Genomic DNA, 27,229 nt, shown 5'->3' with positions numbered 1-27,229 from the left:
TATTTTGAACAAAACTCAATTTATGAGAAGCTAAAGAACACATCTTAACCAGGGGTGCCAATAATTATGGAGGGCACTGTATATATATGTATATATATATATATATATATATATATATATATATATATATATATATATATATGTATAGCAATGTTTATAATGCCTTATGAATGCACTATAATATACTATGAATGTAGTTATAGAGTCTAATAAAGATGACATTCATAGAAAGTGTTACCGAAAGCTTTAACTTAATAATATTAATATCTCACTTTAAATCATGATGACAGACTTTGAAAGACACTGATCTGAACAATAATGCAGAGCAACAGTTTATTTTTTATTTTAAAAATCAGTGCAATTCCCCTTTAATGGTCTGAGTTAAGTGGTTTGAGTGTGAAAATCAATGCATGCAATTTGTACAAGGCTACTCGATGGGGTATAGACTTTCACCGCTCGTCCTGCACAAAAATACCCTTGGACAACATCCAAGGAGTGAATCACCACAGCAAGGTCCAAGAGGTTACAGTAACCCCAATTCATTTCGTGTGGAGTAAGTGTGTGGAGAAATTTAATTAGGTGTGAAACCTTCCCTATCAAAGCCTGGTAAGAAGTGAGTATTGAACAGTGATGGAGCTGTGGGTAGTTTCAGCAGCTGCGTGCTCCAGAGGGACTGTACCTTGTAGAAGGCCTCCTCAAACACTAGGAGAGGCCCAGAGAAGCCAATAATGAGCAGCGGCTGTCCTGCCAGCAGGGAGAACAGCACCCCGACTGCAGCCGTAGAAATAATGAGCTCTGAGACCCCGATCATACCTTGAGTCTTTTCCCCTAAATAGAACAGAACATATAAACAGACTGTCCGATCACATTGCGCTATTCCATTACTGATTACAGATTAAACATTGGAAGTTAAAGCAGATTAAAACATAGTGTGATATTAGGGGTGATTGTGGCGCTTTATTAAAAACAAAAACAACAGCATTACTTTAACAGCTTAAACTACTAATATTGTTTCCTAATTATATTGAGAGAGGGTGTGCAAAAGAGAGAGAGAAAGAGAAAGGGGGCGAGAGAGAGAGAGTAAGAGAGAGAGATAGAGAGCGTGTGAGAGAGAGATAAAGAGAGTGAGAGGGTATGTGAGAGAGATGGAGCGCACGAGAGAAAGAGGGCGAGAGAGAGAGAGAAAGAGGGGGAAAGAGAGAGCGTGAGAGAGAGAGGGCATGCAAGAGAAAGAGAGAGAGTGAGGGAGAGAGAGAGCGTGAGAGAGAGAGGGCATGCAAGAGAGAGAAAGAGGACAGGGGCATGTGAGAAAGAGAGAAAGAGACAGAGAGAGAGAGAGAGGCCATGGGAGAGAGAGAGAAAAAGGGAGAGAGAAAGCGTGAGAGAGAGAGCATGCAAGAGAGAGAGAGAGAGAGAGGGCGAGAGAGAAAGAGAGAGAGAAAGAGGGTGTGTAAGAGAGAAATAGAGAGAGAGAAGACATGCAAGAGAGAGAGAAAGAGAAAGAGCACGATTGATAGAGGGCGAGAGAGAGAGAGAGAGAGAGAGAGGGCGCACCTGTACCGTGTATTCTGTGTGTGTTTACGTGAACCATACCGTGACAGTTCGCAAAGAACACACGTACCATTACACCCCTATCTGATATGAATTATTATGGATTTATATTTAACAGTATGATGTCACTCTTCCATTACCCAGCAGTCCTCCGAAAGTGATGGTGGGTGAGAGGGCAGCGAAGTAGATAAAAATAACAGCAGCAATGCACTGAGTGTCCACCGCATCCTTCAGGTCACTCATGTAGTGCGGGTAGCGTCGGCGGATGTCATGGATGACTCCCCCGAATGGAATACCGGAGCGCTTCAGAGGATCCACCTCTGACTCCTCCTCCTCCTGCTCTTCTCGACACAGATCTGACACAGAAAGAGGACCCACTAGAGGTGTAACTAAATTAACTAAAAATGTTGGTATCTACACTTTACTTAAGTAATTATGTTTCAGACAATTTTTTACTTCTTGAGGTAATTTTTTTTTTTCCCCTTAAATAACTTTTACTTTTATACTTATGATAAATATATAGTTTTGAAACCAGTATTTTTAAACTTTTACTTGAGTAAAAAGCTTCAGTTAATACTTCAACTTCTACAGAAACGTTTTAAACACTAGTATCTATACTTCTACTTCTCACATTTGTCACTGAGACAGATGTATTTATCTTCAGTATGAATGGAACTGTATGAGTTCTGATCCATTCATTTGTATGTCTCTCACCTTTAGTCTCTTGATCAGATCCCACCACAGTGTTCATGCATTTCTTGTTCTCTCTCTCCCTGCGTTTGCGCAGCATCATCTTCTGGAACGAGGCCACTGTCTTCAGCAGGTCTTTGCCCTCAACATCAGAGGGAGGAATCACAATGCTGCAGTCCAGAAACTCATTTATGCCGTTTAGCAGATCCTGCCGGTCATCAGCAAAGTAGGCCACCTCGTGGAAGTTCTGAGGGGAGTCAAAGACAGCAGTGAAGAAGAGTCCTATTCATTTACTCAATCACTGTACTTTAATTACACTGTAATTACATAATAGTGAGTAGTTCTGTTTGAATAATTCATCAAAAATATTTATTTTAGATACTTATGCTGGGCAAAATCAGGCAGCATTAACACATTTTTCAGATCATTAATAAAATGAAAGAGATATATATATATACACATTTATAAAAAATGTTTTACCTTTTTTTTCCCTAATTTAGCAAGACCCACCCATTCAGCTGCTACTTATCTGTATATCCCCTATCACTAGTGATGCCACAACACAAGAAGGGTAAAGAATAGCACATGCTTCCTCTGATACATGTGAAGTCACCCACCACCTCTTTTTTTTTAACTGCTGCTTGATGCAGCATTGCAGAGTAGCATCACTGCACACTCGGAGGAAAGCGCAGCGACTCTGTTCCGATACATCAGCTCACAGACGTCTTGTCCTGATCAACATCACCATTTGAAATGATGAGGGGAAAGGGCGGCGTCTATACAGCCAAAGAGAGCAAGGCCAATTGTGCTCTCTCTGGGCTCCAGCAGCTGATGGCAAGCTGCATTAACTGGATTCGAACCAGCGATCTCCTGATCATAGTGGCAGAGCTTTAGACTAAACTGTTGAACCACTTGGCACTCAAAGGTCAACAATGCAAGTAAAGTGAATGCAAAATCCACTGCGAATGCACCCCCTTTCTACAAAATAGCTTGAAAAGGCATAAGTAAATGTTTTCTTGAACTTGTCATTAGTTTCTTCCCAAACATAGTCTGTAGCTGTGAATGAATATAAATGTTTGTATCCTAGAAAGAACAACAAATCTGTCATTAATCTGTACCCAAACACGTTATCAAGCTCATATGGCACTGAGTTTTCACAGTTAATCGTTTAGGGAAAACTATACCAGTGTATAGATTGTCATTAGACAGGAAATTATCATCATCAATGATTCTCTGTTGAATGTGACCCTACACACAAATCTAACCCAAACTCAAAACTTAACATCCAATGTTTACATCTAATGTTGAGGTTAAGGTTTGGATTGGTGTAGGGTTTTTGGGTTGATTTATCTTTGAAGCATCTACAATGCACCATCCAAATAAGGTGTTAACCTTATTTGACCTGACACTACCCCTAGAAATAATGCTGCATAACGACGCTAGCAAGTTAGCTACATGGGAACTAACCATGAACATATTAAGGGGGAGAAAGTTTTGTTAAAACCCAAACAAAAAAAATCAAAAGCAAGTTCAGCTGCTTCAACTCACTATTGTTTTTTTTATTCACCTCAACTTAATTAAATGTTGAACTTAAAATGACCGATTCGGTCTTTAAATGTGTTTTACGAAGATCCCTCCAAATTTCAGAGGCAACATCTTAACTGTGCATCTTGTAAATTATACAATAAAAAAATGGAAAAAAAAACATTTTTAAATGATTTTCCACAAAGAAGTCCAGTATATTTGACGACAAACCTTATCAGACATGAGTGTGGAGAAGGAGCGTCCAACCTCATGGTAGTCTATGTTGGTTTGACTCGGGCCCAAGAGCACGAAGATGAACCGCACTGGAACTGGAACCTCCAGAACCGACTCCAACATGACCGCCTCGTTTAGCCTCACAAACGCCATGGCAGGCTGCTCCAGGAAATCTACACAGCCTATTCACAAACACACAAACATACACACATATACACACATATATACAAACACAAAACAAATTTATCGTTTAAGCCTTGATTAGTCAGAGCATGAAACTCTTCTAAATTAAAATCAGACCCTGCTGAATGGAATTGTGTAATCCAGCACGGTCAGAGGAAAGTGTTACTGGAAAACTGGGATGTGATGACTAAACATAATCTTTGGCCCTGAAAACGAAACAAAAAGAAAGGGGAAAAAACTGGAACGAGGCAGTCAGTCTTTAGCTTACCCACTAAAACCACCGTGGCCTCAGCATCCTTGGGGATTTTTGCCAGCAGTTTCAGAGATCTGACTGCAGCGTGGGGCTCGCCAGCAGTGGAGTGCAGGTTTTTCTTTTGTTAACAGAAGAAAACAGCACTGTGTTAACATTAAACATTGGATCCGAGCTGTGGCTGAGGATTATTGGCAGGCAGTGCATGCAAACATCTCCCCATGGCTGTGTAAGAGATCACTGTTCCACATGTGGGCAACGGGTTTTGGATTTTAATGAATCACTTTTGCCTGTGTTTTATCGGGAGACACCAATCTACAGAACCAGGTGAGAAAGTCGCCAAATGGTAAATCATTCTGAATCAATTTAACATGATCCCCGTTTCCGTCTTGCTGTGCTTTAACCCCTTAAACCCTTGAGTCGAGGGTTCTGTTTTTTTTTGTTTTTTTTTAAATCGTAAAGCAAACCCATTGTATAGATGCTCGGTTAACCATATTTCGTGGAGTACCACAGGGTTCTACTTTAGGGTCCATTAAAATGATGTAATTTACAATAGTAATAAAGTGTCAGCCTACACACAGGATTTCAAGGGGTTTCAAGGTTTAAGGGGTTAAATTTGCCAACACTTCCAGCCATTGGGAGCACTAAACGTTTCACAGTTACTGTATCAGGAGGCTTTAACAAGAAGCACCTGCACACTCACTCCAGTCCTAATCGTGCACATGTGCTAAAGTGAGCCCAGGCCATTACCAGTCTTCCTAACGCAGTGAACACTCACATCCTACTGCCTGTGCCGCGCGCATGTATGTGTTGGACCGTGTGAAACGCTGAAGAAACGCAGCACTCGAAGGTCACGCACGCATTTCAAGCTTCAAACAATGCGTCGTCTGAAATATGGCCAATTATGTCAGAGCACGGCATCGTGGATATTGTCATCCAGATGTCGCGCGTTCCACAAAGCGCTTCTAATAAATAGCAGAAGTGAAGCCTCCTCCACAGCACATGTGTATGGTAGCCGCCGGTACGCAACTCACAAACAAGACTATAAACACCTCGTGCTCTGCAGCTTTGGTGTCGAGTGGCACGCTGTGGTCTTCTGCCACCAGTGGCAGGCTCGTGTCGTGGACGTGGTTGTGGTTGTGGCGCAGGCTTCCCAGGCTGTTGACCGAATGGTTGCGGTGGAAGAGGCCCTCCTTCTCGTCGTTTGGATGACTGGATAAAAAAAATATATATATATTCATGTTAAATGTATTGTTTAGAACATGGAAAAATAACATACATATCATGATGGATATTACTGGATTATCTGCTCTTTATCTATGTATGTTAATGTACAGCTCTGTAAAAAAAATGTTGTTTTACTGTTTTATTATAAAATAAAAATATTAAATAACCAAAAAGATGCAGACTTTTGAAGTTTTCAGACTTCAAATAATGTAAAGAAAACTAATTCATATTCATAAAGTTTTAAGAGTTCAGAAATTAATATTTGGTGGAATAAGCCTGGTGGTTTTTAATCACAGTTTTCATGCATCTTGGTATGTTCTCCTCCACCAGTCTTACACACTGCTTTTGGATAACTTTATGCCTTTACTCCTGGTGCAACAATTCAAGCAGTTCAGTTTGGTTTGATGGCTTGTGATCATCCATCTTCCTCTTGATTATATTCCAGAGGTTTTCAATTTGGTAAAATCAAAGAAACTCATCATTTTTAAGTTCAAGTTTAAGTCACTTGATATTGTAAATGTATTTGTTGTCACAAAGTTCTGTTATGCTTGCGTTATGCGTTATATACGCTTCATATATATGGTGACATATTGCAATACCGTAAGCATAATAATTTTTGTCAACTTTTATAACTGTTACAGTATTAAAACACACGTACACACATTTATCATACGCATGAAAACTGAATAAAAGAAAAGTTTACTTTTTATCCAATCAGAACAACAACCTACCTACCAGTCAAGCTTCAAACACAACACCATATGAATCATTGTCTGTAATCAATCTTTGCATGAAAACTATTAATAAACAATCAATAGTATAAAGTTCTTGGAAAATTGTTACTGTATTGCAAAACATACTAATATCAAGATATATTAAGAAAAAATCTGAGCATATGTAGATTTCATAAAACATTTAGGAACATTTATATTGCTCCATTCATCATGTAATTTTGAAATAACAAAAATAACAACTTTACACCGTTAGAGTTAAAGTAATGCCAAAATATAAAAAAATCTCAAAAATTGATATACAAGGTTTGGGTGGCTGCAACAAACTAAGGGTCACATTACTTACAAAAGTTAAAAATAAGTTTAATGTAAATTATTTATTGACAAATTTTGTTCTGCCCAGATTCAAAAATGGTTTTCAAGCGTCAGAGGGAGCAAAATTGGCCCTGCTCCCTCTGGGTGGGTAGATGGCGCTCTCTCCCCACATCACTCCTAGGGTGATGTCTGCAGCACAGGGCGTCTGTGAGCCGAGTCGCTGCGCTTTCCTCCAAGCGCGCTGTGATGCTGCTCGGTAATGCTGCATCAGCAGCAGCTCGAAAAGAAGCGGTGGCTGACTTCACATGTATCGGAGAAAGCATGTGCTAGTCTTCACCCTCCTGGTGTGTTGTGGCATTACTAGTGATAGGGGGAGTCCTAATGAGTGGGTTGGGTAATTGGCCGTGTAAATTGGGGAGAAAATGGGAAAAATTAGAAATTAATTTATAAAAAAAAAAAAAATGGTTTTCATAACAATGTTAGCTAATTAATGTTAATTAGTTAACTGAGTTTACCCAACTACAGCCGAGGGTAAGTGTATTCATCCTGAAGAAAACACTCAACACTGTCCATCTCTGTCAAACGCAGAATTACCCTTGCACAGCATAATTTAGTTTTCTCTCTGCTTCAAAAATCCGGTAATCAACCAATTAACTAACCAACAAGCTCTTCCTGAGTTCAAGCGGGAATCTTGGAAAACGCAAAAAAAACAGGCTAAGACCAGAACTGGGAACTACTGTGCTGACAGCTGCCACAGCACTGCACTGTATCACTGTCCCATGTGTTCAGTAATGTGTTATGCTTTGTTTAATCCCCAAACCGATTCGGAAACATTTGTTTTGATCTCCGAGACAAGAGAACAAATATGCTGTCGTGTTGATTTAGGTGCGCGAGCGCTGCAATTTCTCCACTTATCAATGTCCAAAAAGGCTGCCTTCCAGCTTGGGTTTCAATATTTGCAAACCAAACACAGAGCTCCACATGTCAAGATAGCTAAATCCAAATTGCAAAGCAAACCACACTCGCTATTCGCTCGAAGGAATACACGCCAAGGCAATCAATAAGAAATGCGAAAGGCAACAAGAAAGCAGCGTGTAGCCTGATAACATCACTGACTATTTAAACAGAGAACCTGAGCTCTGTGTCCACAGGAACACCGATCTGACTGCACCCTGGCTCTGAGAAGAGCTATTATTTCATGGAAAAAGAAGAAGAAAATGATTCTATCTTGAAGGACACGTCGTCCACGCGAGGAACAAGCGGAGCAGTGTGTTCCTTTACCCCGGACACTTCACGCACACGCTGTCGTTACTGTGTCCGCGTCCAGCCGGTGACATCAATTCCCCTGTTACGCCCGAGCCCAGCCAAAGCACTTATATGGACGAAAGGCTACAGAAAAAAAGACAAGGTGTGACAGAAAGTGAATTGTGTTCAAGAGAGTTTCTCGAGGATCTTTATAGAATGAGTAACCGGTGAACAAAATTATACTGCACCTTGAAGTATTTCTTTCCACTTCATAAATACATATCTTGGAATGGAGGGCCTAATTAGACGCATTTTCCCATGGAAAGCCGCAGCTGAGCTGATGGGAAATGTGGCAGAGGGGTCTGTCACCAATGGCTAGACTAAAGGATAAAGTAACTATTAATAACCGTTTTGCAGAGGGTGTATCATATTCATGTTTTGACTTTTTAGGAAAAAAATAATATTAGATAAAAGAGAGTAGACAACACTTTAGACTCATAATTGTAGAACCACCTTCCTCTGCAACAGCAGCTTCAAGTCTTTGCACAAAGTTTGGGGGTGATTTTTTCTCATTCGTTTTTGCAGAAGTGCTCCAGGTTGGTCGGGTTGTTTGAAGAACACTAGAGGATGACGATCTTAAGCTGTCCATACACTACACGACTTTTAACAGACTAAAGTCTGACACCCTCTCACATGTAAAGACTATGCGACACATAGGGGCGCTGCACCAGAGGGGGAGCCAATTCAAGGCCCAAAATAAAGTTCCTCTCCGGAGAAACAGCCAATCAGCTTGCTGGTTTGCGGAGCGCGGTGGGAAAGGAATGACAGGACGCTGACCGTTTTAAAACGTATCTCTGCCCCCCTCGATGACGATTTTAAAACATGTTTCACCACCACACACACCCTCCCTCCCCCCCACCGCTGACGATTTTAAAACGTGTCTCTCTGCGCCCCCCCCACCCTTGACAATTTAAAAACGTGTCTCTGCCCCTGAGGGCGCAGATACTACTTTGGCATACACCCCAAAAAGTATGTAGTTGCGCCCCTGCTCGTCACAGCCTAAGATTTTGCAATGACTGGGGGTCCCTATTTACAAGACTACAACTAGACTCTTCTAAGATTATTTCCCATCATGCTTCTGGTGGAGTTTAACAGAAAGAGAAGCTGTTTAACAGTGGAGCAGAAACGGAAGCACTCGGCCTCAGCTGCCTTGGTGTGTGCAGTTCAAAAATAAAAACAGCTAAGGTTTTTGGAGCGACAGGATGCAACCCCAACTGACTAAAACTTTCAGTCGTAACCACCCCACACTGAACGATCGAGATGATAGACCACGACTCGACTGCAGCTCGACTCTAGCCAGACTCTCGTAATTTTACCCCGACTCTGGAAATTGGTCTGTGACTGTGAAATCGTTTGAAAATCGTTAGGTGTAAGGCCGACATCAGGGTGTAACCAGCACTACAGGTTCTTGATTGTGTTCAGACTTGGTCATTTGACTTGATAACTGTAGAATCTTTTTGTAGTTCAGCAACAACTAAGTTTTTTGCTGTTGTTGAGACCTAGAGTTGGGCAGTCTAATGATAATACAGTATACCGCATTATAGTAATTCAAATGTATAACATAGGTGATGTGTTCACATGTTTGTTCAAGGTTTTTGTAGTGCATGGCCACGCTTAGCGTCTAATGCCGCCCTATAATGCTACACTGTGGAACTCTCAGTGTTCCAGTAAGCCAGGGCGATATTCACTAGCGGATTGTCCCATGTAGCTTGTTTTAACACATTTTTAAAACACGCAGGCTACAGTCTGATATACTCGCCTCAGAACAGCGAGAGAGCTAGCGCTTAGCACGGTTAGCGGGTAATGCTAATGCTGCTCCAGCAGTGCTAGCCGGGGTAAGCAGCAGGCTACAGGCCGATAATTTTTTCACCCCTGAATGGCAAAATAGCTAGCACTTAACGCGGGTTATGGTTAGCAGTTAATGCTAATGCTACTCCAGCAGTGCTAGCAGGGGTTAGCAGCAGGCTACAGTCGATACGATATACTCACCTCTGAATGATAAAAGAGCTAGTGCTTAGTGTAGTTAGCGGCTAATGCGAAATACTGCTGGAGAACTAAACTGAAACTCATGTATAACAGTGCATTTCAGCAGAGTAGCTTTTAAGTGGTAAAGATCCTTTACATCAATTGAAGGTTATTTAGTCCTCTCTAAAATGTTCCTTTAATAATTTTTTCCTCTTTGATTAATTGCGTTCACTTCCTTAGCTTCAGCTTCAGGGGGAAGAGCCTTTTCTTTTTTTTTAGCCCACAACTCTGGAATAAACTTACACATTCTAGCTTGAAAACATAGTTTAATTTAGCTTTTAGTAATTAATCTTTCTTATTACATAAAGGCTGCAGAACCAGGGGTTCGTAGACATAGGAAATTGTGGAAATCTGAGCTTTTTTGGAGCTGTTTCGTGCTGTTGCCCCGCTGTTTGCATGAGTGAAACGGATAGAGCGGATGGATGCCAGAGTTTCAGGGTGCACTTGTGTCTATGTTACCTTCTGGCTCGATCCTTTTATTTAAGCCGTTACGGTCAAAACTAGAACATTTTCTGCTTAACTTGATCAAAGTAATTGCAAACTATCTGGACTATTGTTGTAAAATATGCCAGCAGCTTCTGTTTTGTCCTTCTTTTAATTTGTTTCCTTTTCTTCATAACATCTTTTCAATTAGCTACACATCCTTTTTAGTTCTGTGTTTTGGAAACTGCTGTTTTCCTTTTTGCCGTCTTCTAATATCTAATATCCCATGAAATATCTCCTAAACCAAATGTAGTAACTAGTATTTAATGACTGTTTTGACTGGTCTGTTCTGTTTGTGGGCAAGGACGTCTGTTCTCTGTGTGCGCCTGGATTTTGCTTAAGCACACACAGCCACTTTTTAAAGCCATTTGCCATTAACCTAACTAAATTACCTGCCATCTGGCTCTGGACCAGGTTGGTGAATTGTGGACGTTTAGATCAGATGTGTAAACAAGTGTAATGTCTGGGAAAACAGAAGTGCCCACAGAGGAAAAAGGATTACAGCCTTGTTATGCAGGATTCACTGCTTCACCACCGGGGTTTTGGAGCCGATCTACCAACGCGGAAACTCCGTACAGATGTATACAATACCACAACTGACCCAAACCTCCTGCATGAGAAATCCACCATTTCAAAAGTCAGTGTTATACGCCCCACACACGCAAGGGGCTCAAGCCTTTTGTAAATCTTTAGAAGAACCATACACGGCAAGCCTGGTCATTCCTCACACCAACTACCAAGCTCCAAATATGAAGTGCGTTGAAATATGAAGGCACCGTGAGCGTGTGTGAGCATCGGCCCAAGGGCACGGCACAGAGAAGCTGATGTATCACAGGGTTGCGATCTTAATGAAAAATAGCAAAACACGACGTCATCCAATCCAGACGTTTTTAAACAACCTCTGATTAAGCTCATATGTCAGCTTTGTGTTTTCTGCTGTTTATTAAAAAGAGGACATTCTCTAAAAGGGTCACCGCTTCCTCTGCAAATCATTAATCGTCTGTGTGTGGGGGGGATGGGGGGGGGGGATTGTGTGTGTGTGTGTGTGTGGGGGGGGGGTGGGGTGGTTGTAGCATGCAATATTTATCCTGTTAGTCCTAAAGCAGGGTGCTGCCCTGACCTTACCAAAAAGGCCCTGAGGGACACTCTAAACCAAAAGCAGCAGAGGTCCAGCGCAAATAGAAAAGAATGCACACAAGCTACAACTCAAACACACAGTTTAGAGAGAGGCTAATTCACTTAATTCACTCAAAAAGCACTAAAGACTGTTTACTCTTAAGCCTTGTCCACACACACACACACTCTCACACACTCACACACACTCACACACACACATCTGGATATTTGGGAATCTCTTGCAGCATTTCTGAAAATATCCAGCTAAATGACCACAAAAAACAACTCAATAACATGGCCAGCCTATCAGAAGACGCTATAACACTTAACAAAGTTAAAACCTGATAAACAAAATAAAAACAGAAAAACAAGGGTAACAGCCAATAGAGACCTAAATACAATATGCACGTGATTTTTCAATGTATACTGTTCAAGCAGCAGGTCTCCATAACTGGATCTCCCAATCTCCCAGTCAAAACTGCCTAAAAAGATACTTTTGGCCAAAGGCTGAATACAGAATATTAAACTCATTTTTTTTGCAGGTGCAGTGTGAGCATGCCGCTAAAACAATAGTAATGTTAGAGTTAATGCTGAAATATTACTATACTCTAAAAATAAATTAGGCATTGTTTTGTCTTTACATGTCCAAACAATAAAGTGTTTTTATTTTTAAGTTGCCATACATTTAGTGCATCCCTAGTATTTGGTAAATAATCGTAAAGCAATGCTAACTGGCAAACTGGAGTTGTTCATAAATTTAGACAGCCTGTAACTGTTTAAGCTGCGTTTTTCTTTTCCCTTTTATTTATTTTATTTATTTTGTCTTTTTACTTTTTAATTTTCTATTTTGGCTTTTAGCCTTTTTATTTCTTAATTTATTTTTTCATTTCATGATGTTATTTATTTTATTACCTGTTTTATGTTTGTCCTTTTACCTTTTTATTTCATTTATTTTGTCCTTCAGTTTTCCCCTTTATTTTATTTCTGTCACTTGTGTTATTTTAGCTACTTCGCCATTTTTAGCACTCTACTTCTTTACTTGTGTTTATATTTTATTATTCTATTGTTTATCCCTTTATTTTATTGCTTCACATTTTACCCTGTCCACTTCTGCTTTTATTCTAAATTATTTTACTTCTTCTTAATTAAATCTTATATTGGTTGTTTTTTTAATGCTTTTACCATTATTTATTTTTATTGTTTTGTTTATGAAGTTCCTTATTTTAGCTCACCTGATTAAATAGTTAATTAATTAATTTAATTTATTTTTCAGTCCCTTTAAGTTGTAAATTTCAGTGCTTGGCTCCACTGAAAATGAGGATTACCCTCAATGTATTACCGAGTGAAAATAAAGGATGATTAATTGATTAAATGATTGATTGATACCAGTGGAAAACAGACAGGGACCACCGGTGTTTCTGATGAGTTTTAAAGAGTTTAAAAACTTAAACTTGAAGAGTTACTTCTCCCATCCACACAAACGTGCCCCAAAATGTTATGTTTGTGTGAAAAGGAGGCCAAAACACAGAGAACGGGCTTTGATTTTAATGTATATATATATTGATACAGGTGGGCATGGCCATAGTCACACAAATCCACAGATTTAAATAAACCCACCGTATCCTTTCAAACATTAAACATTTAATGCTCTTACTGTCAAATTAGGCATTAATTAGGGACAGCTGTCCTTATCACTAATTATCACTCTTGTTCTTTACCTTAAAAGCTTAGCTGTTGCGTAATCACACTGTTCAATCTGTTAGCGGATGGATGGAGGCAGGGAGTGTGATAAATGGTGCTGACCGTCAGGCCTGCAGCGGGGCAGGTCGATGGCCGCCCTGTTGGCAGTATTGATTGGTGCCTCTCTGACCTGTGTTTGAGCAGCAAGGCACGCAGCACGTTGGCCCGGTCCTCGGCTCTGATCTGGTCCGAGATGATCATGGTCTCCACCAGCAAGTGGGCAATGCCAGGCATTGTGGTCTGGTCCAGGTCTAACATGATGGCACCTGAGTGAGTTAAACAGAGAAAATGATGCATACTGGAACACTTTAAACCTGTCTGTTAAATGAGGAATTTCCAAAGAGAGGTATTACATTAATCTTCATATACAGGGGTTGGACAATGAAACTGAAACACCTGGTTTTAGACCAAAATAATGTATTGTCCCGACAGACAGCTCTGGTGAAAACAGGAGAGTTGAGGTGCACATTGAATTCTGCCGTGATTTGGGCAGACGTGGTTTTATGTTTTTGGATACAATCCGGGTTAGCACCCGAACATCCCTTTCAGACAGCTTCCTCTTACAGCGTCCACAGTTAATCCTGTTGGATGTGGTTGGTCCTTCTTGGTGGTATGCTGACATTACCCTGGATACCGTGGCTCTTGATACATCACAAAGACTTGCTGTCCTGGACACAGATGCGCCAGCAAGACAACAATTTGTATGTCACCCATAATGTTGTGTGCATTGCAATATTTTGACAAAACTTTTGCTCTTAACCTGCTAATTGAACCTTCACACACAGTTTTATTGTCCAACCCCTGTAGATGAGACATTGGACTATTATGGTGTCCAATAACTTTTGGCATTTTCTTACAGAAGCTACAGAATGCTGCACTAAGCTGTAAGTCAGTATGTGTGGGGGGCCTCCAGTATTAAATGTGGATGTAGTTTCTGAGTCGTTTATCTGGTCACATGGACAATTTTAGCCAGATGTTACCTGTCACGATCATTACCACTTGTAGCACTGTCAATTATGGGAGGTAATGCCTTCTATAATGTATTCCCTGTACACATGTGACACAACAGCCCATCCATCTACCATCAACAATCAATCAGGCACAATCACTCAAACTCTGATAATTCATGTTGGCTTATGTTTTTTTTTTGGGCTCTGAGTGGTCCAGCGCTCTAAGTGCTGCCACTATGATCAGGAGATCGCTGGTTCGAATCCTGTTCATGTAGCTTGCCATCAGCTGCCAGAGCCCTTGCTCTCTCTGGGTGGGTAGATGGCGCTCTCTCCCCCAACATCACTCCAAACAATGATGTCACTCAAGGCTTCTGTGAGCTGATGTATCAGAACTGAGTCGCTGCGCTTTCCTCCGAGTGTGCTGTGATGCTACTCATCAATGCAGCATCAGCAACAGTTCGAAAAAGATGTGTATCGGAGGAGGCATGTGCTAGTCATCATCCTCCTTGTGTAGGGGCATCACTAGTGATAGGGGGAGTCCTAATGAGTGGATCAGGTAATTGGCCGCGTAAATTGGGGAGAAAATGGGAAACCACTTTATGATTAATTTACATACTGCTATCCCATGATCTCTGTCCTTTCAGTGTATTAAATGTGCTTTAATTCATAAACACACTGCAGGACACTCACCGTGTGTGATGGTCCTGCGGAGCTCCAGCAGGCTACGGAAGGACAGTGAGGCAACGTGGGGTTTCCCCCAGCGGTCTGTCTCCTCCTCCACATCTTCTTCAAACTTGATCCACCGAGCCGTCTCCTTCCAGCGCATCTCCTGGTTCTTGTCCACGATCAACTCATTCAGCTCCACAAAAACCTGACCACACAGTTCCAGAGTCACATCATAAAGCTCTCCAGCAAACGCCAACCACAAACCTCAATTTACCATCGACCTCATATTCCAAAATAAAACCTTTCCCCTGCAGAGAGTCAGGCTGTACTGCTGAATGATGTGTTTTCACCAGCTAGCTGAAGGCTCCTGGGTTCTTTATTTTTCAGTTAAAGAAAAAAGAGTTCATGGTGACACGAAGCAGCCATTTATTAATACTTGTATACTAATTTATTAATAGCAGCTACAAGTTCCTTAAAGTTTGTCCCTTGATGTGAAGGGTGTGTTTTGGATAAATGAAAAATTGAAAAAATATAAGATTTCTATACTTGTAAAAAAAAAAGAAAAAAAAATAAGAGCTTAAAAGCCTCCATTTACACATTTTTTATATTAATTCAGTTTTGTGGTATCTACAGAAAACAATGGAAAGCTACACTGAGGCAGCTACACTGTAGTACAGCTGAAGGACATGCTTTACACAAGCATTTCTGGACAAGCTGAGATATACAAAAATAGCATAATAAGTGAAAAAGCACATGAACTGAGGTGGTAGAATAATTCTAGTTAAAAATAAGTTACAGTTCTCACTCGAGGTCTAATGCAGCTCCAACAAAGTTACATAGCGCAGTATCTGGCATGCCAAACCAGGAGTATTACAAACCAATCACTGTATTACAGTTAGTGGAGCATCACAATGATTCTTAAACATTTTTTTTATGTAACATTGCTACAGACAGTAATGCTTAGGTTTGGTTGGATAAAAGGTTTAACAGAGAAAGTCTAGGCTGAACTCCAACTCTGACATATGATCATTATTTTTACTCTGAGGAGTTTAGATCTTACATTACATTGCAAGCAGCAAACATTTGTAAAGCCTACACCAGCTTGACCATCATCACTGGTAAATTAATAACACGATTCCAGTTGTGAATAATTGGCAGATTTAATGTAATTAATTCATTACACAGATCTAAGTGTGAGTTAGAGACATGACTGGAGGTGGTAACAGATCAGATCAGTAGGGAGCAGAAGATAAAGATAGGGCAGGGATGTAAGCTTTCATCTCCTTTTATTACAAACATTGATGTCTGTGTGATTTGATGAACCTGGACAGGATAAAGTGGGAAAAGGCCTACAGGGAAATGTATCTGCACGCATTGATCCATGTGGGTGAGTTTATATTTCATCCCTTTCTGCTGTATGTGAAGTCCAGAACGTTTGATTCTTTCTGTTATATGAACCATAGCTCATGCTGTGGATTGGGTCATAAACATAGACTTTGGATTCAAGGCTTGTTTCATTTGGATTAATTTCCCCATAAAAGATATGTGCAGTATTTTTCGGATTATAAGGCGCACTTAAAATCTCAATTTTCCCAAAAATGTACAGCGTGCCTTATAAGTGAGTTTTAGTGAAGTTCAGCAGCATTAGCATCAGCTGCTAACCACGGCACTAGCTTTTTCACCGCTCAGAGGTGAGCATATCTAGCATAGCGTAACTGTAGTCTGCTTGTTTGTCGTGTTAACCGCTAACTGCTAGCTGATAGCGCCCTGGGTTACCAGAACATTTAGGGTTCCTCAGTCTACCGCTATTGGGCAGCATTTACTAGCGCTACTCACTGCAAACCAGGGCTGGCTAGCGCTGTTTACCATGACTGGCTAGAGCTGCTAACCAGATCTGGCTAGCATTCACCCTTGGACAAAATACCATAATTCTAAGCTTACTGTAAATAAACAAGTCTGATAGCAATAACTGTCAAGAAAATGTCTCTCCCAGAACATGGCTCTGTCTTTGTTTGGTCCTGGTCTCCGCCTTTGCCCCAGCTTGTTATCGGTTTCCTAGGTGTTCTCTATTTTCTATAGCCCTGCCCCCTTGTTATCTCTTATCAGGTGTTTATTTTCTCCCTGTGGTTCAGTTTGTCTGTTTTGTCTGTTGTTGCACAGGTATGCTATGCTTCTTCCTGTTATCCTTCTGTGTTCAGGTTTGTTTTTTTCTCTTAATAACTGTATTTCTGCTTGTATCTCCACCACTAACCCTCAGCTCCCTCCACATGTGACACTGCAATTCACTGAACCTGGGTTTCTTCAGTAATAAGCTATTTTCTAATCCAACGCCTGCGCATTGCCTGTGGCATCACAATCATGCAGACCACCAGGCTATGACCTTTTAAACTGGGCAAATTACACATTATTATCCCTTAAGCCTGGTACACACTACAGGATTTTCATAATTTCACATGTGAGGCCTCCACACATTTATACAGTGCATCATTGCAAGGTGTTTTGTTTATCAGAAGTCATTAGAAGAATTTCATATGTAGGGCATAGGTCTTTTTTTTAGCAGCCTATATATAAATTATGATTTTTTTTTTTTAATCAGCAATCTTGGTTGATAAAATCCAGCCTTGTCCAGCTTCTGCTCCCAGAAGTTGTGAATGTAATAATTCAGTTAATGATTCACCTTACATTTCCTTATGGGACGCAAAAGCAGCTGCCCTTTTTATGCTAATTTGAAAAAAAAAAAAACATTTTACTGCATAAGAACATTTTGTGAATCTACCGTAGATTGCTCTTAGGAGGTTTCTTCAGAACAAATCTATGAAAATTCTTTATTATTGGTTAATGAGGCCTGCTGTATTTTTAGGGTTAGTTTCAGCACTGCAGTGAATGCAATATCAGGGTAATCGTGTATTTAGTAGTATGTGTTGTGCTGGCATAAGTGAGTTTTTAAACACCTCAGTGACACTGCTGGACTGAGAATACAACCATACAGAAATATCCATCCAACAGCACTCAGCATCTAATAGAGTGGACAGTGAGTGGACACCTCTAAAGCACTTTTCATCATGATTAGAAAATCGCTTTCAACTGAAAAATTGTTGGAATGGCAAAATTTGGGTTAAAATGAGGCTAAAAATTACGTAGTGTGCACCAGCCTTTACTGATGGTAAACCCAATCCATCTACATCTAAAGCACTTTTGGATAGTCCTCACCTCATGAGTCTTTTTGTCGATCTTCTTCCTCTTCTTTAGGCTGGATAAAGGTGGAGAGCTGTTGCCGGTCCGTGTGACCTGACAGCGAGACGACTTCTTCACCAGGTGTCGTCTCACCCCAGGGTTGTCCTCGAACCGGTGACCTAGAGAGGGTCATCAAAAAAAATTACAATAATCAAAACAAACAAATTAAATGTTAAAAAGAGAAAAAATAACCACCACTTTAAAATGGAAGTTCAATTAATTAGAATAAATAGTGTTGATCTGAGCAAAAAAAAACAAATACATCGATTAGCGAAGAAACACAGAGATCTTCAAATCTACGAGCAGCACATGAATCTGGGCCGTTATGCCTGCAGGCCTTTCCAAAAAAACTGACCATGATTTAATATTGTATATCAATTCAACCCACAGACCAAGGATTTTATTGAATTTGGAATAATTGAAGGCGTGCATTCATGGGAGCCCGCGCCCACTGCAGCTGTAGCGTGTGCCAGCCCAGAGCCCGGGGGCCCGAGGGATGGGGCCTGGCCAAGCCGCAACGGGCCCTGCTGCATCGGGTTGTCACTGTAGCCACAGGACGTGCTGTACACAGAAGTGAAATCACATTTTTATTTCCCCCAGATTCACTCTGCTCCCTCTCCCCTTTACCCTGAGCTGTTTTCCTTCGTCCCTCCTCACAGGCTAATGCTCGCTAACTCTGCGGGCTCTGTGGTCATCTCAGCCTAAAGGGACTCCTGACGACTCAGTAGCCATGCCCTTTGGCTGGACTTCGGTTGAGCCCATGTAACAGAAGAGCTATAGTTCTGAAAGAGGAGAGATTAAGCCAAGTTGGGCCAAAACACAAGAGACTGGAACCAACTTGGCCCATAATTCCACATTAAACATATTCTAGCACTGTTTGTGGGTAGTAGGTTATAAACCAGTCTCGCTCTCTCTTTCTCTATACAAATCATATGTGACTGAAATATACGTAATGTGGCAGAAAAATTAAAAAACTCCATTTAAATGCTGTGTAGTCCAAGACTAGGCCTAATCCATGTATGGGGAGCTTCCACACAGTGCGCATAGTACTGTATAATAGGCTAAAAGTATGTACGTTATATTATATTATACTATACAGCTCTGTAAAAAAATACGTATGAGTTTCTTTGATTTTACCAAATTGAAAATTGAAGATGAATGATCACAAGCCATCAAACCAAGCTGAACTGCTTGAATTTTTGCACCAGTAGAAAAAAAAAAAAAAAAGTTATCAAAAAAAGCAGTGTGTAAGACTGGTGGAGGAGAACATGCCAAGATGCATGCAAACTTTGATTAAAACTGTGACCAGAGTTATTCCACCAAATTTTGATTTCTGAACTCTTAAAACTTTATGAATATGAACTTGTTTTTTTTTTTAGCATTATTTGAGGTCTGAAAGCTCTGCGTCTTTTTTTGTTATTTCAGCCATTTCTCATTTTCTGCAAATAAATGCTCTAAATGAAAATATTTTAGTTGGAATTTGGGAGAAATGATGTCTGTAGTTTATAAAATAAAACAACAAAGTTTATTTTACTCAAACATCTACCTATATATAGCAAAATCAGAGAAACTGACATCTTCTTGACATCTACTTCCGGCGCCGTACTGAGCGGCAGCCTTTCCAGTAGCTCCGTCTTTTGTGTACTTTTTTTTAGCCTTTTTCCTTACTTTTACTTCGTTTTAAGACTCTTGCTAAATTTCCTTCGGGATCAATAAAGTATCTATCTATCTATCTATCTATCTATCTATCTATCTATCTATCTATCTATCTATCTATCTAAACTGATTCAGAAACTGAAGTGTGCAATGTACAATAATAAGTCCTGGAATAACAGTGTATAAATTGATCACTGAACAATAACACAGGGGATGGTTCAAAAATGCTCAAACGTGCATAAGTTGAGGGGTGAGGCTCAACACTGGCCTGCATGCTCATGGCAAGTCGTTTAACTTTCCTTATTCCACAGTGTCAAGTAGAATAATGTGGAACATAAATGCATTGATCGGATTAATAACAAACAACAATGTTCTGCAATAATCGGAACACGAAGTGTAAATGCACTTAATTTTAATGTGTAACTGGTAAAGACTGCGGGTGGCAAAGTAATATATTGTTAATTTTGCATGGTGACAAAAAGTGAAAAGTAGGTCAGCACTCACAATTTACAGAAAACTTATTGAACTAAGATGGTTTTAGCTCACAGGCCATAAAAGCTATAAATGATGCAGGTAATGCTATAAACCCACCTACTCATGTCATCATTATCATGAGTCACCCATATCAAATGAACCATCTGTATAATACAACATTTGAACTCTACATTGATTCTTTCAAATTGATTCACAACAATGAATTATATTCATACCAGAATATGAAGTTTTTAATACTTGATTAATTTTTTAGACAGAAGCAGCACATCACCACCGCCTTGTGAGGACAAGGAAGTTAGCTTAAGTAGCTGTGCTAGGCTAAAAGATGACCTGGATACAATCTAGCTGTTAATCACGCTTATTAACCACAGACACATGTTTAGAAGAGAAAGAAATTACAGCAATAACCTTCTGTAAGGATAACATCTCTCTGATGTATAATCAGCAGAAATATAACCACAGTGTTCTTGTTACAGTGCTAAAAACAAAGCTACGCTACATGCTAAATAGCATTGATCCTGTTAGCCATTTCAGTGATGTAAACCAGCCAGTAGAAGCAGATATCAGATTTGCTTCCTCCTCCACAATCCCGTCATAAAAGCAAGTCAGCCAGATTCGTTTAGAGGCAAAACAACAGGGTTGTAAATAGGCCTGTAAAACCACATCTGGGCATTTTTACCCCCGAACAAAGTCACAAACTTCTGAACAACTTAAATGCAAACAATAAATGTGTTCTACTGCACCTTTAAAAACAGGTTAGTGAAAATTCCTGAAATGGGTGTAAGATAGGTGGATCATTCCATTTATTATTCCCTGACTTACAGTGGGCATTCCCACCCACAGTGAGGAAGAAGGTAGAGAAGTGGGTTGTAATGATTGTTACTAGCGGTGTCTGCCTAGAATTGTCCGTGCAAACATACAAATCACATTCATGTTCAATCCAACAGACATAGCATTCAATAATATGCACACATATATTTTAACTATCTATATTTTTATTCTAATGGTGGAGTAATCAAAATGTAATTAGCTAAAAAGGTAATTTTAGCTAATTTATTTCAGGTTGACTAAATACAGCTCTGGAAAAAAAACTTCAGTTTCTGAATCAGTTTCTCTGATTTTGCTATTTATAGGTAAATTTATGAGTAAAATATAACATAGTTGTTTTATTCTATAAACTACAGACAACATTTCTCCCAAATTCCAAATAAAAATATTGTAATTTGGAGCATTTGTTTGCAGAAAATGAGAAACGGCTGAAATAACAAAAAAGAAGCAGAGCTTTCAGACCTCAAATAATGCAAAGAAAACAAGTTCATATTCCTCATAAAGTTTTAAGAGTTTAGTGGATCTAATGATCCTGTTTTTTTTACCACAGTTTTCATGCGTCTTGGCATGTTCTCCTCCAACAGTCTTACACACTGCTTTTGGATAACTTTATGCCTTTACTCCTGGTGCAAAAGTTCAAGCAGTTCAGCTTGGTTTGATTGATTGTGATCAACCATCTTTCTCTTGATTATATTCCAGAGGTTTCCAATTTGGTAAAATAATAAAAAACTCATCATTTTTAAGTGGTCTTTTATATTTTTTTCCAAAGCTATATGTAAGTCTACTATTGTACCATTTTAAAATGTATTGGCGAGTTTTTGCAATTTTGGCTTTGGCACTGTTGCACTCTTTTACATTACACAAAATTGAAAAGCAGTTGGAATTTATGAAAAAATTGCTTTTTATGGCACACAGGTTTTACTGCATATTGCCTCCACTTCTACTTTTACTCAAGTAGAGGACTTATCCATCACTGACTTTATAACACTATAAAACCTGGTTGTTGCACGAATGATTTATGCAGCGTAATATTTCCAAACTGAAAGGCCTCAAAATAACTGAGACTGAGGCAGATGAGTTGCCAAGTTGAGTTAAACAAATGAAATCATAGCAATTGTTTTATTCTCCACCTGAATAAACTCATCAGCTCTGAACAACAAAGCGCGCTCTGTGTCTGCGTCTCAGACGGAGGCTTTCTGTTGATTGTCACACAGGGCTGGGGATGGGGAGACCCGGCTGCAGTGCAAACAGAGGTGCCCCTGAGAGAAAGCAGAGGAGCTCAACCGCTGAATAAGTGCTGAGAGGTAAAAGCCTCAGGGGCTGAGCACTGATTAACACAGTCTAGACGGCAAGGCAAAAAACACACCACGCTCAAGGACGCCATTATTGTCTATAAAGATGCAAAGGTCCCAGTGAGCATTCAAAAGAATGCCAGAATATCTCTGGGTGATTGCTCATTAACAGAACTGCCTGTGCCACATCTTACCTAGCATGCCTGGATGCTTTTACTTTGACTGTTTTTTATTTCAAACGTCTAAAATATTAGATATAGAGCAAATATACTGTTAAAACTAGGATGCACCAAATATGTGGCACCTAAAACTATTTGGCTGAAAAAGACAAAAAAAAAAGAATAATAATAATTTTCTGTGTGTTTGCCAAAAAAAAAGTGAGAAGATTGAATAACTTATACTAAACAAAATGGACATTTTAATTGAAAAGCAAGATAAAAGTACGTTTAGCCTTTTTTATTCAATTATTTAAAATAGTGCAAAAATATTTAAATGCGAAATAAACAAAACAGACAAATATTTATTTTATATTTTTTGTATAATTTTTTTGCGCTTTGTTGTTTTATAGTTTTATATTCTTAAATATATTTCTTTAGTTTTGGCTAAAAAATCCACTTTTTCCATCCCTAATCAATACATAATATGCTGCCAAACAATAAATCATAAACAAAAACCTTGTATCTCAATTTTTTTTATATATTTTCCTCTTTTTGACATTAGACAAATCTGGCAGTTGTTACTTAAAATATGTAAAAATGTTAGGTTGACTAAGAAATTACTTGTAATAAAAACATCTTACATTGACTATTTTAAAGACACAAGGTTTTTTGGATAACTGGAATTTCTTTAAACCTTTATAATCTGCATTGCTAAGCAGTAGTTTGAAAAGTTTCTAACCGTTTGAGTGAACATTTGATCATGTCAACTTCTATAAAATGTACAAGGTGAGAGATGTATCAGATATATCAGCACCACTCAATGAGATGTGTTCATGCTTCAGTGAGCTTGAGCCTAAAACGGATGCGCATGTGTGTGTGTGTGTGTGTGTGTGTTGGGGGGTAAAAAAAGATAAAAAAGATGAGGTGCCCGATCGATAGGTTTGCCGTTTGCCCACCATGCCAATCCCACATCACTGCGGTTGCTGGGCCACTTCGATTGCAACAGCACTGAGACCTGTGCTAGGCCTGGGCTCCACATTAATTAGCTTGTGTTTCCCCAACAGGATCAATAAAACAACTCAGTTCAAAATTCCCACTGATCAATTTCCTGTGTCACTCTAATCTCCAAAGGATGGAGGGAGTTTTCATTGTGCTGTAACCGCAGTCAGCTAAACGGAAAAAGCTATTGGATTCTGTCCAGCGCCAAACGGAAAGTGTGGAAATGTCATTTTGGTGACATTTAAAAATGCTCTGATTTGTTTTATGCAGCTCTGCAACTTCAATGCTCTACAAAAACCACTGACATTAACCTGTAGGGCACGACCCACAACTTCTTCTCAATTCATTTATTTCTCACTTCATAATAAACTGTGCAGTTCGTACCATACTCACGAATAGGTTCAAGGGGGGAACCCAGGTGGCTGTGGATGGACTCCAGAAGGTCATAGTCATCAAAGTCCAGCACAAACTCCTCAAAGTCTTCAAACCCTTCCACTGGAAAGCCCCGAGAAGGATAGCCCTCTTCTCCACCGTGTGTTCTCCCAGTCTCCATCTCCATTTGGTGATCTTGGTTGGCTGCTACGCCCGCATGCTCATGCTGCCCCACGTCTGTCATCTCCACACCCGATGCCTCCACCCCACCCTGGCCCTGGGGGGTGCCCTGGTCATCCACAGTGTGCTTCTCTTATACACTGCTGCTCAGGGCCAAATAACGTTACTGTAACGCAGTGCAGCGCTCTGGGCTTTGCTAAGATGTGCGCCAAGGAGGTTCCTACAGACAGGCAGACAGGCAGGTTTAAATGTCCTTAAATGTAGTTAAAAGGATGCAGCAGATGAGCCGGTCACCCTCAGCATACCCCTGCTGGATCAAACACTGATGATGTGAGTCTAAGCCTCTTAGATCCTCTGCATCCGGTGGGTGGGGTTCAGCAATTCCATTGGGAGAACACCAAGCATATCCTGCACTCAGCACGAAAAATAAGCTTTCAAACAAGTTGAAATTAGGCCAGCAAGTAGAGAAATGGGAAATAAATGGGAACTCTGTAGGGGGTCAAGAAGTAGAAGTCATCAAATCAAATCAAGACGCTCCTCAGTTAGATCCACCTGGGTTGCATCCAGATGCACAGGGCAGATGTTGCTACAACAAGGGTTCCTACAGAAGACGACTTGAGGATGTGCTGCTCTCAGGGGACGTGCTGTTGTTTCTTCTTAGCAAACGTGAGAAAAAGGGATGCTGGACATGCTGGATTCAGTTCAGCATGTTCTGGAAAAAAGTTGCGACGAATGATCTACTTTCTTCTCTTCTCCGACTCTATTGGCTCCCCTGCCTAGATTCCATTACGTCGTTGATTGATCGTTCAGCTGCTGGTCGTGGCACTGCCCTTCTGTCCCTTGCTTTCCCCCCAACAGCCTCACTGTCGCATCCGCTGCCATGAATCAGAGGCCTGGAGCCTAGTCCCCTGTGCCCCTGCGTCTACCGGCCAAAAAACCCGCAAGAGAGAAAGAGAGAGAGAGAGAGAGCGCTCAAAGCCCCCGAAGCATCAGAAGCATCAGCAGCAGCAGCAGCGCCGCTGAGGGAGGCTGATGACGCCAGGCTGCCAGATTTATGATGAACGCACCCGGCGCAGGATTCGCCAGCTGAGCATCGAGGAGGTGGAGGCGTCGGCTCCTACATCACACTTAGTCAGACGACGTCCAGACGCACGGCATGCAGCCACACACTGGAGAGCGCCGCGTCTACCTCGCTGGGTTGCCATGGCAACCCTGATTGCTCCTAGCGCTCTCGCGTCTCTGATGCACTCGCATCTCTGACACTCCACTACCTGAGATCTGTTGCCTTGCTCCCCACACTGTTTATGATTACATCAGTAACATGTCTATTTCTAAATAATGGGCCTAAAAAAGGACTTTTCCAGCCTCTACTGGTTGAAAGGGGCTTCTAGAACTTTTTCTTAAGATACAGAAGCAGTCATGTTGTTCCTTACACTAACAAGAAGTTAACCCACACTTCAAAATGTAAGAGGACCAAAAAAATGAAGCTATACTCTTTTAAGATTTAGGATTTTACAATTTTGCATTATTTGGAAGTTATGTAACTATTATGCAACTTGCATTGTTACAAGAAGGAGGAGCTAAAGTACTTATATTCTCATTATTTTCACGTTTAAATACAGCTCTGGAAAAAAAATAAAAGACCACTTAATGTTATATGATGAGTTTCTTTGATTTTACCACATTGAAAACCTTTGGAATATATTCAAGAGGAAGATGAACCAGGAGTAAAGGCATAAAGTTATCCAAAAGCAGTGTGTAAGACTGGTGGAGGTGAAGATGCCAAGATGCATGAAAACTGTGATTAAAAACCAGGGTTTTTCCACCAAATATTGATTTCTGAACTCTTAAAACTTTATGAATATGAACTTGTTTTATTTGCATTATTTGAGGTCTGAAAGCTCTGCATCATTCTTATTTTCTGCAAATAAATGCTCTAAATGACAATATTTTTATTTGGAATTTGGGAGAGATGTTGTCAGTGGTTTATAGAATAAAACAACAATGTTAATTTTACTCAAAAATAGACCTATAAATAGCAAAATCAGAAAAACTGATTCAGAAACTGAAGTGGTCTCTTAATTTTTTTCCAGCAAGAATAGTTTGTATGTGTGAATGTAAGTTGTTACAATATTAGAATAAAAGGATAGTTTTTTGGGGGAAAACGTTACAGCTGAAAGTAGCACCACTAACCTGGACAGAAGATTATTATATACGTTGGGTACGGCGGCCTACAAATTCCATACAACATCCTGCAGATGTTGCAGCTGGGTCTGCAGATCCTGCACACTTACTCCCAGCTCTTCCCAAAAATGCTCAAATGGCAATACATCCATCTCTGTGTGGGCAAGCATTATTCTAATGAAAAATCATCCATCCTGAATCTCAATCTCTGCTCTCAGTCTGCATCTTTAGAGACCCGCTCTCAATATCTGCCTAAAAAGGGACAAATAGTCTTAGAGTGTCCTATTAGCATGTCAAGCAGTTAATCATCTCTCACCAAGTAGTACACTAGCCAAAAGTAGTTTAGTTTAAAGACATGAGAAGCACTATTACACCCTCTTGAGGCAAACTCCAGAATCTAATCAGACTACACAACTTATGTAGTGCTGTATTTTCTCTTTAGGTCTTTTTGAATCTTTACAAAAGGAGTTAATCTCTCGCATCTCAAGGCCTTTAAAAGGCTGGATATGGCAACACATACAGCAATATAGTGTAAGCACACTCGAGATGAAAGCAGCCAACATGAAATCATTAGCATGGAAGTGAAGCAGTGGGTGTAGAGGAGTTGTTGACAGGCCTCCCTCTCAGTGCAGAGCTAAAAATTCAATGGCTTGTTCCAGGCCCAAATCTGTAATTCACTGCAGTGCTGCAGTCAATGATTCCTACTCTATGTAAGCAGGAAGAGCCACAGGCTGGGGTGCTGGGAAGGATAATCGATCAGAGCAGCTATGTTAATTACAGCCTGAGGACCCTATCCACAACTCTCTTACCTAGAAGTGCCCTCTCTTTTTCTCTCTCTCTC

At 40.2% G+C, this 27,229-nt stretch overlaps 1 protein-coding gene across 4 annotated transcripts in view; it reads right to left on the bottom strand.

Annotated features, from left to right (window-relative positions):
- Positions 1–27,229, bottom strand: part of slc4a3 (solute carrier family 4 member 3) — a 108,334-nt gene that overhangs the window by 14,354 nt on the left and 66,751 nt on the right. For 3 of the 4 annotated variants that reach the window (XM_049484888.1, XM_022680181.2, XM_022680183.2), the window contains 9 exons: positions 18,201–18,343; positions 15,015–15,195; positions 13,505–13,640; positions 5,485–5,644; positions 4,451–4,553; positions 3,997–4,181; positions 2,266–2,488; positions 1,692–1,907; positions 680–828 (listed from right to left, as the gene is read on the bottom strand). In XM_049484888.1, coding sequence (XP_049340845.1) covers positions 680–828; positions 1,692–1,907; positions 2,266–2,488; positions 3,997–4,181; positions 4,451–4,553; positions 5,485–5,644; positions 13,505–13,640; positions 15,015–15,195; positions 18,201–18,343 — 1,496 coding nt within the window. Of the gene's footprint in view, positions 1–679; positions 829–1,691; positions 1,908–2,265; positions 2,489–3,996; positions 4,182–4,450; positions 4,554–5,484; positions 5,645–13,504; positions 13,641–15,014; positions 15,196–18,200; positions 18,344–24,036; positions 25,140–27,229 lie in introns of those variants that run through there. The other variant, XM_022680184.2, reaches the window with a different exon arrangement.

Source organism: Astyanax mexicanus, chromosome 11 (genome assembly GCF_023375975.1).
Source record: "Astyanax mexicanus isolate ESR-SI-001 chromosome 11, AstMex3_surface, whole genome shotgun sequence".
Taxonomy (NCBI): Eukaryota; Metazoa; Chordata; class Actinopteri; order Characiformes; family Acestrorhamphidae; genus Astyanax; species Astyanax mexicanus.
This window is presented reverse-complemented; position numbering and strand designations above follow the sequence as displayed.